Here is a 14358-nt window from a genome sequence, read left to right as displayed (position 1 = left end):
GTTCTGCAGATTACTTTTTAAGCTCCCACCATGTCTCTTCTTGTGTTCTTGGGTATCAGAAAACTGTAGCATTTCTCCTTCCTCCAGGGAGAACAAAGCAATTTCTGTGAGGCAAAGTGATAAGTGGAGACTGAGGGGAGATGGTCTGTCCTTCTGACGCGTTCAAATTTCTCTAGGCTTTAACCGCTCTCAGTTAGAGGATGATAACCTTCCCACGCTTCCCCTAAAATGTCACCAGGTACGGCTGAGGGCAGATGGATCCACCAAAGTCCAGATCCACCATTTGGAGCCAAGGACTCACGTTGCTCATTTCACCAACCCAGCAGCATTTTCAGTGTCACAACACCTCTGCCTTTCCCTATCAACCTTATGCCTCAAAGATGCTCGAGGACAGGTTTGCATCCTGCATTGAAGCTCCCAGCTTGGACTGAAATTTCAGGGACACTTCCAAGTGTCCTTCTGATGGCACTGGATGAAGGGAGGTGCAGCTCCTTCCCTGGCTGCACTGCCAGCATTGCCCAGAGCCGGGCACTGGGGACAGCTGTGTCACCCTGAGCCAGCTGTGCCCCCTGCCAGAGCCCCCAGTGCCGGGCAGCTGCTCCCAGCCCTGTGCTCTGCAGAGGGAACTGGGCCCGGGGCTGCAGAGCTGCCCCACGGCTCTGCTGCAGCTCTGCCTGCACAGGAGGGGCTGCACGCCTTGGAGCCCCGGCCCTGAGGGCAGAGGCTTGGCTGGGGCACAGGAGGGAGGGGGCTTGTGCAGAGGGAGGGGCTGCACTGGAGGGGATCCTCTGGACATCTCTAAACCCTCCCTTGCCACAGCATTTCTGGGTTTTGTTTTCTCTCCTTCCCTGATCTTCTCTCTGCTTCCTGGAGATTTTCCTCCTGCAGGTGTTTCCCTGTGCCTGATCTCTCCCTGCCAGAATTCCTGCATCCCAAATGTCTGTGCACTCTCCATGGCCTGACAGAACCCTGCCAGTTTGCAGGGCACTGGCTGGGGGCAGGCTCTGTTTGCAGCTTGGAGAAAGGACAGCTCAGACTGAGCCTGATGACTCCAGCAAAGGTGATGCTGCTGCTGTCCATGGACAGAGTGGCTGAAAGCACATTAGGGATCTCCTGTGACCCTATTGATAACTAAAAGTAACAGTTCAGATACGTCAGGTGCTTTTCAAAATTCAAAACACCATTAATATTTATCACCCATGCCTGCTACTCTGCAATAATAGGAAACGGAATACAAATTTTTAGAAAATTTCCACATTTTTATCAAAATCCTTGACTTGGGAATATTCTATGACTGATTGGAACCCTCTCAACACGTCAGAGCTTCATGAGCATTTCACCTCCCCTGCACCAGAAACACTCAGAGTTGTACTCACAGGGTCTGTGGGCATTGGCATGCTCCAGCTTTAGGAGATCTCTCCAGGAGCTGCAGCTGCATTGTCCTGCAGCCAGAGGTTCCTGTGCAAAGGGCTGGCAGTGATTCTGCCCCAGGCACTTCTCAGCCCCTTCCCAGCCCTGACTGATTGAAGCTCTCTGTGCCTCTGTGCTGTGCCTGGGCTGGCTGCAGGCAGTGCCCCAGCCCTGCTGGTCTGGGAGAAGAGCTGCTCAGCAAGAGAAATGTGCTTTTGAAGCTCTGCTTGGTTACCAGGATCACCCTCTGTGCCAGGAGCCCGGCCCAGCTCAGCAGCACAGACACAGCACAAGGACTTTAATGACCCTCTGGGGCTTTGTGCTCAGGCCCTGAACATCAGGCCCTGAGAGGGAGCTGCAGAAACCTCTCCAGAACTCCAAGTCAGAATCCAACTCCAAAGTTTCTTGGACTTTTAATGGGTCCCACTGAGGGACACGACTCAGAAAGTGTCCCCAGGCCCCAGGCAGAGCAGAGAACTGGAGGCACTGATGCCAGGTGGGGACAAAGAGAAGCCAAGTCTTGGTGCCCTGGGGCACAGCAGGGTCTGTGCCACCAAGGGCTGTGAGGAGACACCTTGTCCTGAGGCCCTGGGGCCTCCTGGCACAGCCCCAGCCAGGCTGGGCACTGTCAGCCCCTGGTCCTGCCTTCAGCATCCCCCCGGCCCACATCCCAGTGGCCTCAAGGATCTGCTGGAAGGAGTCCCTGGGGAGCCTTGGTCAGGAATGGCCCTGGGGGCTCCTTCATGCTCCCAGGGACTGCAGGTTTTTCAAAGGACTTTGGCTTTTGCTTTTGCCTTGGAGTCTCTGAGAGCTTTGTGCAATCATGGCCTCCAATTATCTGCTGTAATTAGTCCCTGGAGAGGCTTTGTCAGTCACAGCACTCAGTGGGGTGCAATGATGCTTCAAGGTACTTCAGTTCTTTTAAGGAACTTGGTGTTTCCCTTTTGATACAGACTTTATGAGATACTGCAGTCAGAACCTCAAATTATCTATTTTAATTAGTCCCTTGAGTGCTTTGCATTGACACTCAGTGGGGCTCATTAATACTTTGAGCAACTCAGCTTTTGTAATTTACTTTGGATTTGTGTTTCCATACTAAGAGGTTTTTGTGCCATTTTGAGTCTCTCAGAGGTTTTTGTGCCATCCTGGCCTCCAGTTCTCTCCTCCAAGGAATCTATGTGTAGCCTGTATTGGGGATGGACTCAGTAGGACCCATCAATGCCTAGAGAAACTTTGGGATTTTCTTCTGTCTTTGACTCCTGGACAGGTTTGTGCAATCTCCTCTCAGGACCTCAGGTTCCAGGGCTCAGCTCCAAATGAACCACAGCGCTTATTAGGATCAAAAAAAGTCCTGACAAACAACAGCTCTGCCTTGATTTCCCTCTGGTCTGGGGCAGTTCATAATGAAGTTTCTGTAGTTGTTTTGGTTCACCGATTTGAGATTTCCTGGCCAATGCATCAATTAGTGTGGTGGGTTCAGTATTAGCTAATTACCAGTGCACTCACTAGAATATACTTACTCATTTCCTGCTGTGAGATAGGATTAGGAGAAAGGCAAAGTAGGCTCAAAACTTTAAAAGGGTATAAATAAAATTGTATTAACAATAACTAAATGAAAGAGTAATAAGAATCGGAACAAAACTTTCAGAACACTTCCTCTCTCCATACAATCTGAAAATGTAGAGACAAAACCTAAAATTTTAGTCAGATTTCCACCACTAGAATAGTCTTTCTTCAGTTCACTTAGGGAGAGAAGTGCTTCTTGTTAGAGTTATGGAGACTTCTCCACAAGAAAACAGTTATCTCATGGCTTTTCACTTCCACAAAGAGCAGCTGCCCAGAAAAATCTGTAATTGTCAGGTGCCTCACATTTTTTCACAGCTTTTCCCACAGCTGTGTTTATAGGCCTTATAAACTCATGGGGTATTAGTTTCAAGATGAGCTGTTTAAGAGCAAAGGTTCTCTTCATCTCTTTCTGAAATCATCTTCATCTCTGGGAACAGAGATCTTCTTCTCTCCCTGAAGGCACAGGGTCTCATCACTCCTTTTCAAACTGCTTTTGGGATCACAGTTACTGCAACATTTCCTTACTTTAGCATGGAGGCCTTTGCTGAATAAATAATTTCCCCATATTTTCAATGCCTTATAGGGAAAAAGAGAGTCTGATGTATCAATGACATCCTTCTCCACAGCTTTTCCAGAGGATTCCAGCCCCAAGATCAAGGCATCTCCTCATCCCTCCCATCAGGGACTCAACTTCCCCTTCCCTGCCCTCGGTGTGTCCATGCTGCTCCTCTGTGCGCCTGCCCTGTGTCCTTTTCTCTCACGGGAGGGAGGATGGCAGCACTGGCAGAGTCAGTATCTCCCGGGGCTGCAGATGGTTCCGTGAGCCCGGCCGGGCTCGGTGCTTGCGGCCGGAGCTGTTTTGCCATGGAGGTTTCTGCAGCGGCTGCGCTGGGGCTGTGTCAGGCTGGGCCGCGCTGGGGCAGGGCCAGGATCTCAGTAGCCAGGCCAGACCTGACCTGTCTGTCCTTGCTACTTTTGTCTGGGAGCAATCCTTGGATATATGGAATTTGGGATGCCAAATTCTAATTTTGGCCATGGTCCCTGGACATGAAGGCCGGTTCTTTACCACAGGAATGAAAGAACATTATGCCAATGTTTTCTGGGGGGATGAGAGGTGACAACCAGAGGCCAACCAGAGCTGCCAGATTTTTTTCTGAGAGATATCCTTACATATAGGAATTTTTTAGGTAGAATATCAATTTTGGGAATGAGCATCTGAAAAGATGGACAGTTCTTTTCCATAGCAAGGAAAGCACAGAGCCCCATTGCTCCAGGAGCTGATGAGAAGCAGCCCTTGGCATTCCAACATCAGCCAGACTTGTCAGGTGGCCCCTGGCAGTCCAAGCCAGCCAGACCTGTTCCATGTTTTTCTATTCCATGGGGCCCCACAGTGTCCCAATGGTCCCTAGCTTCCAGGAGGCCTTGAGGTGTCACAATGCCCCCTTGGTGACACCAGGCCCTGAAGGGTCGGAATGGTCTCCATGGTTCCATCAGGCCCCACAGAGTCGTAATGGTCTCTGGGTCCATGAAGCCCCACGGTGTCACCATGGCCCCTTGGTTCCATGGGCCCAACAGTGCCACAATGATCCCCTTGGTTCCACAACTTCCCACAGTGTCACACCGGCCCCTTGGTTCCATGAGGATCTGCAGGGTCACACAGGTTTGTGGCATTTGTCCTTGCTGCCCCTCACATCCCCCTGCCCCACAAACAGCCCCGAGCCACTCGTGAGGGACAGGCCCTGCTGTGCCAGGCTGGGCTCAGGGCTTGGCCTTTCTGCTTCCCCCAGCCAGCCCAGGCCTTGCTCAGCATTGCAGTTCCCTGCTCTGAGCCTTGGGCTCCCTGCAATCCTGGCCTCAAGGATCTGCTCTCACCAGTCCCTGGGAGCCTTTGGCAGTCCCTGCCCTCAGTGGGGTCCAGTGATGCTCCAAGGGACTTGGATTTTGCTTCTGACTCCTTGAGCAGCTTCTTCAGCCTTCTCTCAGTGCCTGAGGGTCCTGGACTGAGTCCCAAATCCATGTTGGGGATAATCAAAATACGGAAAGGCCTCAGGGGCACTTTGTCTTCATTCAATGGTCTGCAAATCTCCAGGGCTTGTGCAGCTGATTTGAGTCAGTTTGGAGTTCTTGTAAGGAGGAGGATTTCCAAGTGCACCTCATGACATTTTTTCTTTAATCAAGTGAGTATTCTTAGTTTCCAGTTCAGAGAAGAGCTGATAGAAGCATTCCCCAGGTGATCTTAATGCTCAGTGTCTCATTAGGAGGTCTGGGCATGTAGAAGAATGAACCCCCTGAGGGCTCACCCTGTTTGGACAAGCTGCTCCTCACCCCCAGCCTCACCATGTCTGACATCGCCCACCTGGCACTGACATCCCTGTGCCCTGCAGCAGAACCTTGTCCCTGAGCTCTGCAGCTCCATGTCCCAGCCCATTGCACCGTGTCCCACCTGCTCTCCTCAGGGCTCTGCCTGCACACAGGCCCAGGAGAAGTTTTCCTCTTGGGAAAAAAAGAATGGAAAAGCCTGAGCAGATTTCCTACACAACAAACCCCACTCAGGAGCCACCTGCTCAGTACAGGCTGCCTGGAGTGGTGTCACCTTTCTACAAGGGACAGTGTGACCAGAAATGATCTCTGGAAGCAGAATTCTCTGAGTCTCCCAGCTGGATCCATGTTGCAGGTGGAAGCTGCTGGTGCCAGCCTCACCTTTAACTTGTCTTTGGAATGCAAACAGATGTTCCCAAGTGTTTTAAGCGGGATTTGCTCAATGTTTTTATAAATCTTTTGTGTTCCCCATGGAATGAAGGGGACATTTTGGCACTGAGGGGGTGACGTGGAAGCAAGGAGTCAATTGTGACCCTGGGGTCCCATGGAACCAAGGAGCCATGGTGGCACAGCAGGGCCACGTGGATCCAGTGGTCCATTGTGACACTGTGAATCCAAGGAGACCATGGAGACACCCCCAGAACCTCATGGAACCAAGGGGTCTATGGTGACCCAGCAGGGCTGCATGGAGCCAATGTTCCATGGTGGCACTGCCCATCCAAGGAGGCCATTTGAACACTGCAGAAGCTCATGGAGCGAGGTGGCCATTGTGACACTGAAGAACTTCATGACACCAAATATCCATGGGGACACAGCAGGGCATCATGGAACCCAGGAAGCACTATTGGCAGTACTGAAACTCATGGAACCAGGGGCTGTTGCGGCACTGCAGAACCAACACAGCTGCTGCACCTTGTCCCCTGTCCTGCAGAGCTCCTTGGGAGGCACGGCAGGAGCAGCACTCTCGGAGCCTGGGAATGCCCCTCTGGGATCCCTGGCACACACTCCCAGGGCCTGGAATTCCAGTTCCCAGCCAGGAAAAGATGTTCCTGCCCTTGAAGGCAAAGCTCTTATGAAAGAGCCAAAAGCCAAGTGCAGCAAGATCTTACAGTGAGATTTCACTGCCAGCCTTCACATTTTCACCTGTGGTTGCTATAGCTCATGGATTGGGAATTAAATCAAGGCAGGGACTGTGGTGAGAGCTGCCCTGGGTCAAGGGAGCCAATGAGAGAGAAACAGAGCAGGCAAAGGAAGGCAGGAGAGAAAGGAGTGTTTTGGTTTGGAAGGAGAGGTGTCTGCTAAGGATGGCAAGAGCCTCCCCTGAAATGTAAAAATGTAGACCCTTTCTTTCAGAATTGGTATAAATTTGAAATTAAGGGGGGCTCTCAGATAAAAATATGGGAGCAGGAATCACAATTTTTTTTTTAATAGGGAAGAAAATTAAAATATGAACAATGCAGTGAACCAAAACAACACTGACAGAGTCAGAATACAACCTGACACCCTGCTGGACAGGATGTTGGCCACAGTCTAATTGGAATTGGGGCTGCAGTCCTCCTGCAGTGTCAGGTGTGGTTCTGTTGGAGAAGTGATCCTGTAGGAATGGGAATCTTCTTCTGAAGAGGAAGGAGCAGCTGTTCCTATGGGAAAATCCAGCCCAGAAAAAGCTGTGTTGGTGGGCCAGAATCTCAAGACTAGATGCAGGTAGGAATGCTTGGCTCCTCCCTCTGGGCGGAGCATCTCACAATGGGATTTTACAGTTCTTATCAGTCATGCAGTGACATTCAATAGCCCATTATCAGCAGATGTCTCCCCTGAGGGAGGATGGATTGTGGAAGAGATAAGGAAAAAATGCCCACTTAACACAGGACAACTGCCATACAGATGGCAAAAAGAACACATCTTGCTTTTCAGTCTGGGACAGGAGGACACAAACAAAATCAGCTGAGAAGGCGGCACTCTGAAAAACAAACAAGAACTGACAGAAAAGGAATGGGACAGAAATCAATAATTCTGATAGTTTTATTTACTATCAGAATGAATCACACCCACCCAGCCTCACACAATCCTTACCGCACAACCTCAAATTTGGATCTCACTTCTCCTTCCAACCCCATCTCACCCTGGAGTCTGAGGAATCAAGTAATTTTGGCACTGGACTGAGGTGGGAACCAGACATTTTGAGGTGTGATTGAGTCATTTTGGGGTGACAGACAAATCCACCTTGACTTTTAGAGCGCAAAATTATGGAGAATACTACCAGATAGCCCCCAAGAACCAACAGATCCTCCAGAATATGTTCCCAAACAGTAAATTCCACCTCAAATACCTCTTAAATGGTGGGACTTTTGACATCTCTGGTCAATACTCTTTTTAGTCATTTTTCAGGTGTTTTTAAGTGATAAAGACAAATCAGAAGAAAATTAGGGCCAAACCAAAATCAGAGACCCCTTGAGCAACCTCTGGGCACCGGACAAAACAAACTCAACAGAAATCAAAGTTAACCCTCCATAAAATGCCTTGAGGAAGATTTGCTCTTCCCACAAGTCACTTGTGATGAAAACGCAAACAAATCCCAAACATTAATAGACCAACAACAGAAACAATTCTCTGGCAATTCCAAATTTCATCAGTTCCAACACAGCTCCAAGTCAGATGCTGGCAGGTTCCAAAAAAAAAAAAAACCATGGAAATTTGGCCCAATACAGATTTTTAAAAGGAAGGGAAAGGTCTCTGTAGCTATCACAAAGGTGACAGGGAGCAAGAAAATAATGCTTCTCCCCCCAAACCCATGAATTCAGGAGTTATTTGGGAATTTAGCTACTTGAGCTGGGCTTCTTGTAGGACTTTTGATAGCCTTGTGTTCCTCGCTTTGGGGTGAATGATCCTTGTCAGTCTTGCTGGTATCATTTGGTCCCTTTCCTCCAGTGATTTTAACAGACTTTTCAAAGAAGGAAAACAAAATATTTTCTTTACACTGGCCACCCACAAGAGCCATTTTCCTCATAAGTTCTCCCAAAAGTCACTCAAAGGAAGCTGCATCCAAGTTTCCAAGAGTTCCTGCAGAAAGAGCCACAAACTCCTCAGAGGAGAGAACCATGCTGTTGTCAATGGCACTTGGGGTCAGACAACAGTGCCCTGAAATCACTGTGCAAAATAATGTTGCAATCTGGATAATAAAATTGTTAGAGAGATGACTCTGCCCCAATTAAGGTGCTAACGAGACTAAATCCAAAGTGGATTTTATTGAACAGTAAATGTGAGGTAGAGAGAGATGGAAAGAAAAAGAGGAGAGAGCAAGGGAGTGACAGGGACAGAGATCTCCCTAGAAGCGGGGCAAGTGTGACATTGTCCCCTGTGTGCGTGGCCTTCCCAGAGTGGGGGTTTTACACCTGAGCCGGTTTGGGTAAGGGGGGTGGTGTTCACCCCCCACCCCGAGCAGGGATTGACTCACTGTTTCCGGTTACAGTGTCAGATGTAACCAAAAGTGTTTTCAGTCACCATCTCCATAAACTGTTATCAACAGGTGGGGCAGTGTTCTTTATCTCTTCCATGGCTCAGCCCTGATAACGCCCTGCAGGGGCCATCTTCTGTTAATGGGCCATTGAGTGTCACTGCAGCACTGATAAAATTACATCATCCCATTGTGGGATGCTCCGCCCAGGGGGAGGAACCAAGCATTCCTGCCTGGATATAATGTCACCCTTGCAACACCACGACCACCTTGCCTACTGGATTCCCAGAGGACAAGAGCTCCATAACCACCACTGGACCTTCAGAGGAAGACCAGGATCACGGCTTTGACAGAATCAAGTTTATCACTCCAGCCGGACTGCAGCCACCATTTCATCAGACAGCTACCACCACCCTGAACAACGGGGTGTCAGGTTATATCCTGACTCTGTCAGATTAAGCCAGTGTTTCTGTATCATTGTTTGGATCTTAATTTTCTTACTCAATTGTCATTCTGGCTTAAAAGTCTCCCCCTGGTTTGCCTTCAAACCAGTACAAAACTCACTGTGCTCATCCCTTGTTTCCTTCCAAAACAGGATTTCCCATACCCAAACGTTTTCCAGATGGACGAGAAGGTTGCGAGGAAGAGGAAGATGCCCTGGGACACTGAGGCAGGTGAGGAGGAAGTCAGTGCCCCTTTCCCCCTCTCTCCTGCTCCATCTCCCAACCCAGCACAGCCCCCGGCTGCAGGACAGCCCCGCTGCCGATGCCCTCCTGTCGGGGATTCTCTGGGGGGATCTCCTTGTCCTTCCCTGTGGCATGGAGGCTAATCCCATCCTCTCCTTTTCCTTCCTCCCCCAGAGCAGGAGCTGAGGATGGAAACCAGGAAAGACAAATCCCTGCAGCAGAACCTCATGGAAGAGGCCATTTTGAGCAACTCCACAGCGCAAGAATCCAACAGGGAGGAAAATCCCTGGAGATCTCACAGGAGGAGGGGCTGCAAGCCCAGCCCAGGATGCTCTGAGGAGGAAAGACCCACTCTGGGCCAGGAAGGTGGGCAGAGCTTCAGCCAGAGCTCAGAGCTGGTGGTCCCTGAGCAGCTTCCTGATGGGGAGAAGCCCTACAAGTGTTTGGAGTGTGGGAAGAGCTTCAGCCAGAGCAAAAATCTGAAACGACACCAGATGATCCACACAGGGCAATGGGCCTATGAGTGTGGGAAGGGCTTCAGCTGCAACTCCCACCTTGTCAGGCACTTACACATCCACACTGGGGAGAGGCCCTACAAGTGTGGGGAGTGTGGGAAGGGATTCAGTTCCAACTCTCACCTTGTCAGCCACCAATGCATCCACACTGGGGAGAGGCCCTACGAGTGTGGGGAATGTGGGAAGGGCTTCAGATGGAGCTCCGACCTCATCATCCACCAACGCATCCACACTGGGGAAAGGCCCTACGAGTGTCCCAAGTGTTGTAAGAGTTTTCAGACCAGCTCCAATCTCCTTGTACACCAGCACATTCACACGGATGAGAGGCCCTTCCGCTGCCCTTACTGCAGGAAGGGCTTCAAGCGGAACTCCCACCTCATCAGGCACCACCGGATCCACACCGGGGACAGGCCCTACATATGTCCCACTTGTGGGAAGAGGTTTCAGAGCAGCTCAAATCTCCTCCTGCATGAGCGGATTCACACTGAGGAGAGACGCTTCCTCTGCCCCGACTGTGGCAAGGGCTTCAAGCAAAACTCCAGTCTTGTCAGCCACCAACGCATCCACACTGGGGAGAGGCCCTACGGGTGTCCCCAGTGTGGGAAGAGCTTCACCCAAAGCTCTCACTTGACCAAACACCAACGGAGACACCAGTAAGGGAAGTCCTGAAAATTCCCCAGCTGCAGGAAGAGCTTTGTGCACTGCTCCAGCTTCATCCACCATTGGAGAACCATGTTGGGAAGAGCCCTGGTGATCCATGTTCCCTGTGATCCATGCTGGGAAGACACCTGTCCCTTTTCCTGCCCCTACCAATGACCTGATGTGGGATTGAAGGACATGAGGGTCTGGCCATGGCCCTGTCACTACATTCACTCCCACCTCAGGTCATTGCCAGGGGCAGGAAAGGGACTCTCTCTCTGTCTCTCCCTGAGGAGACGGGTGTCCTTTCCATGCAGGAGGAAACATGTGGCCAGGAAGATACAATTGATGGTGATGTGGTTTTCTCTGTAAAAAGTTTTTCTTATCCCTTCTGTTGTCAATATTTTTTCTGTTTCTGTTTGTTCCTCATCTCGTTGCTGTTCCCAGTAAATTGTTCTTATCCTAGCCTGGGATCTTTCCCTTTTTTTCCTTTAATGGATGGTGGGAGGGCAACGAGCACCAGCAGGGTTTTAGTGAGAACAGGAAATTGGGGAATCCCATTCCTGTGCCCCGGCCTCTGGAAACTGAGCATCCCAGCTGGTGCCAGCCCTGGTGGCCATGGCAGCAGCCTTGGGAGCGGGTCCCTGGCTGGGGCTGAGGGAACCTCTTCACTCTGGTGCCCAGGGACACGAGTGGAGGGAGCGGCTGCAGCTGAGTCAAGGCAGGCTGAGGTTGGATCCCAGGAAAAGGTTTTTGCCCAGAGGCTGCTGGGGCACTGCCCAGTCTCCCCAGGGAAGGGTCACAGCTCCAGGGCTTTCTGAGCTCCAGCAGCGTTTGGACAGTGCTGCCAGGCCCAGGCTGGCAGTGTTGGGGTGTCCTGTGCAGGGCCAGCAGTTGGACTTGAGGATCCTGATGGGTCCCTCCCAGCTCAGCCAATTCTGTGGTTCTGGATCCATGACTCTGAGGATGGGAGTGCCAATTTTTGCCATGGCAAGGGGCTCCAGGCCTGAGCTGGTGTCCATGGCAACCACCCCTGGCATGGGGTCTCCATGGAGCTGCCCAGGGCCTGACCACAGCAACAGGGGCTGGGGATGGTTGCCATGGAAACTGACCATAGCAACAGGGGCTGGGGATGGTTGCCATGGGAACTGACCATAGCAACAGGTTTTCCTGGTGATGGTTGCCTGCTTAGGATGAGATTTGTCACTGGACCTCAGAGGGGTTCCATGGGGACTTTCCAATAGTCTCCAGGCAGTTCAAGAGCTGGAATGTCGCACACAGAGACAGGGGCTCCATGGAGCCCTCCCAAGGGTTTCTGGGGATGGCAAAGAGCCGTGTGGTCAGAGGCAGTCACAGCCATGCCATGGTGACATCCCAGGGCACCTTGGGCTGCAAAGGCACCGATCTGTCACTATCACTCACGGGGGCTCCACAGTGACATTCCAGGAGTCCCCAGGCTGCCAAAGAGCCGGGATGTCACACACACTCCTGTCATGTGCAGAGTGGGATCTTCAGGCAAAAGCTTTATTTCATTATTGGAGAAACTCCTGCTGAGTCATGAGATGGAAAAATGACACCCAACAGCCACCATGGATCCTCAAACCCCTGCAGGGCCCCCAGACTTCTACAATTCCTTCTAAGAGAGGAGACTGGGAGTGACTGGATGCAATCCCGGCCCCAGAATTTGTCAAAGGTTTATGTATAAATGATTGGACAGGTAGAATTGAACAATCTGTCAATGCAATTTGTCCCACAGGATTACTAATGGAATATCAGATATATTTATATAAATACAATCTGATAATGACTAGACAGTAAGCTCTTAACCAGAGTTATTTACTCCACAGTCCAGAATCTATAACAATTATAGGATATTCTGCTCTAGGAAGCAATTTTGAAGTCAGCAGGGCCTTGCTGGAGTGGTTTGAGCCCATTGCAGGCAGAGCCTCTGCTCCAGCAGGAACTGCCTTTCCTGTGCCAGGAGCAGGGCAGGTCCCGCTGCAGGAACAGCCCCAGGCCAGCCCCAGCACAGGGAAGGCCTCGGGCACAAGGGCAGAGTGCCGTGCTGGGAGCTGTGCCAGGGACAGCCCGAGGCACCAAAGGCACCTTGGCAGCAGCAGCTGCTTGCAGGGCATGGCCAGAAGCCTCCTTTGCAACCCGGCCTGGTGGCCAGCGCTGCAGAGCTGCTGCCTCAGGGCTCATTTCTGGCTGGGCTCTGAAAAGCCACTTCTGCTCCAGGACCCTGACTGGGAAGCCATTGGCCCAGCACCTTGGGGACAAGATATTAATGACAAAACTCTTCATGCCAGCAGATGTTGGAAGGTGCCACGGGAGACAAGACTCATGATATCATGATCATCAAGTCTCAGTTTATTGTAACAGATTACACAGTTTATATATGTTCGTTAATTAGCTCATACATATTGCAAAAGCCGAGCTCATGATTGGTTGCTATGTGACTTGTACTATTATCTTAAAAGTAACTTTGTGAATGATACTTGCCTGTCCAGCTGGCCTTGCAGTTAGAACAGCTTAGTACCCCTTTGTTCTTCTCTATCTATTTCTACATACCAAGCAGTTTCAATATCTTCCTTTCTGCACACCATCTGCTCTTCAGGGTCATGCGAACCTTGCAGCAGTCACGTAGCCCTCCCTACTTGGATTAATTTTACAGCATCATGTCCCCTGTTGTACAACCATTCTTCTGCCAAGCTCTCTTCATCTCCCCCGTTTTCTTTTTGTACAAGAAGATGTGCATTCAGCATTTTTTGCAAAAGCTGCTGCATCAAGCCTTGCAAGCAAGTAAACACACAGGGCAAAACAAGCAAAAGTATTATAATTAGGCTTAGAACTATTATGCTGTATTTGATAATGTCTCTTAGCCATGGTCCGATCCCCAATCCCTTCGTCCAGCCTTCTAGACCCAATCCGTCCTCCACCTTTAATTGTTGAGTTAGCTCAGTCAATTTTCGTATTTGCTTATGGATAGATGTAGAGTGATCAGATAAGTTCATGCAGCACATTCCTTCAAATTTTTTACAACTATGACCTTGGGCTAGAAGAAGTAAATTAGTGGCAGCTGCTCTGTTTTGCAGAACTGCATGACAGATACTACCTATATTTGTGGCAAGCTCACTTAATATTTTAGATGGAATACTAATTTATTTTTCTGTCCAGTAGGCTAGGATTTTTAATTGTGTGAGAGCTTGCACTGAAGTAACTCGTGGGGTGAAAAATGAGGTTAGTATTACAGAAGTGTACCCTACTTCATATTTCTCATGTCCTTGATTGCTCTGTTTAACATGAAAGGAACAAATTTAATTCTAAATACAAACTATATTTAGGATAAACTTAATGTTATGCTTTTGATTATCTAATTGATTGTATATTATTATCTATAAAAACTCAAAGACAGAGATTACAAACTCAATACTAAAATTCTATCAGATGACATTTTCTCAACTCTTTGTTTTCAGAGACATTTTTGGTAATTAAATCATTACTAACATTTCTATCTTTATACAGTGATTTTTATCTATATCATATTTGAAATAACATTGATTCACATAATGTTCATCCTTCTTGGTATCTTGGAAAACACTCGGTACTGCTGTACTTTTTCATTACGTCTTCTGACTCTTGTAAGAAATTGGGAAGGTGCTGTTGAACTTTTTGCTGTAGTGTTGCGATCCTGCCATCGGTGGCGCTGCTGCTCTCGGCGTTGTCGCTGCCATGGCAACCAGGACTGTGCCGCCATCTCCGCCGCCAT

At 49.8% G+C, this 14358-nt stretch overlaps 1 protein-coding gene and 1 long non-coding RNA gene across 3 annotated transcripts in view; both read left to right on the top strand.

Annotated features, from left to right (window-relative positions):
- The window catches only part of LOC146767165 (uncharacterized), a 183841-nt gene that overhangs the window by 12887 nt on the left and 156596 nt on the right, over positions 1-14358 (top strand). The gene's annotated exons all lie outside the window — the stretch shown is intronic.
- On the top strand, positions 8952-10767 carry LOC146767167 (uncharacterized). Its single transcript, XM_085581183.1, has one exon. The coding sequence runs from the start codon at positions 9624-9626 to the stop codon at positions 10605-10607; it is 984 nt and encodes a 327-aa protein (XP_085437309.1). The 5' UTR covers positions 8952-9623; the 3' UTR covers positions 10608-10767.

This window comes from Lonchura striata, chromosome 5 (assembly GCF_050655825.1).
Source record: "Lonchura striata isolate lonStrDom1 chromosome 5, ASM5065582v1, whole genome shotgun sequence".
In the NCBI taxonomy this organism is placed as follows: domain Eukaryota; kingdom Metazoa; phylum Chordata; class Aves; order Passeriformes; family Estrildidae; genus Lonchura; species Lonchura striata.
The sequence above is the reverse complement of the archived record's forward strand: the minus strand, read 5'-3'. Positions and strand labels throughout refer to the sequence as shown.

Excerpts from the sequence above, each read along its gene's own strand:
- LOC146767167 (XM_085581183.1), top strand. The coding sequence starts at position 9,624 with ATGGAAACCAGGAAAGACAAATCCCTGCAGCAGAACCTCATGGAAGAG.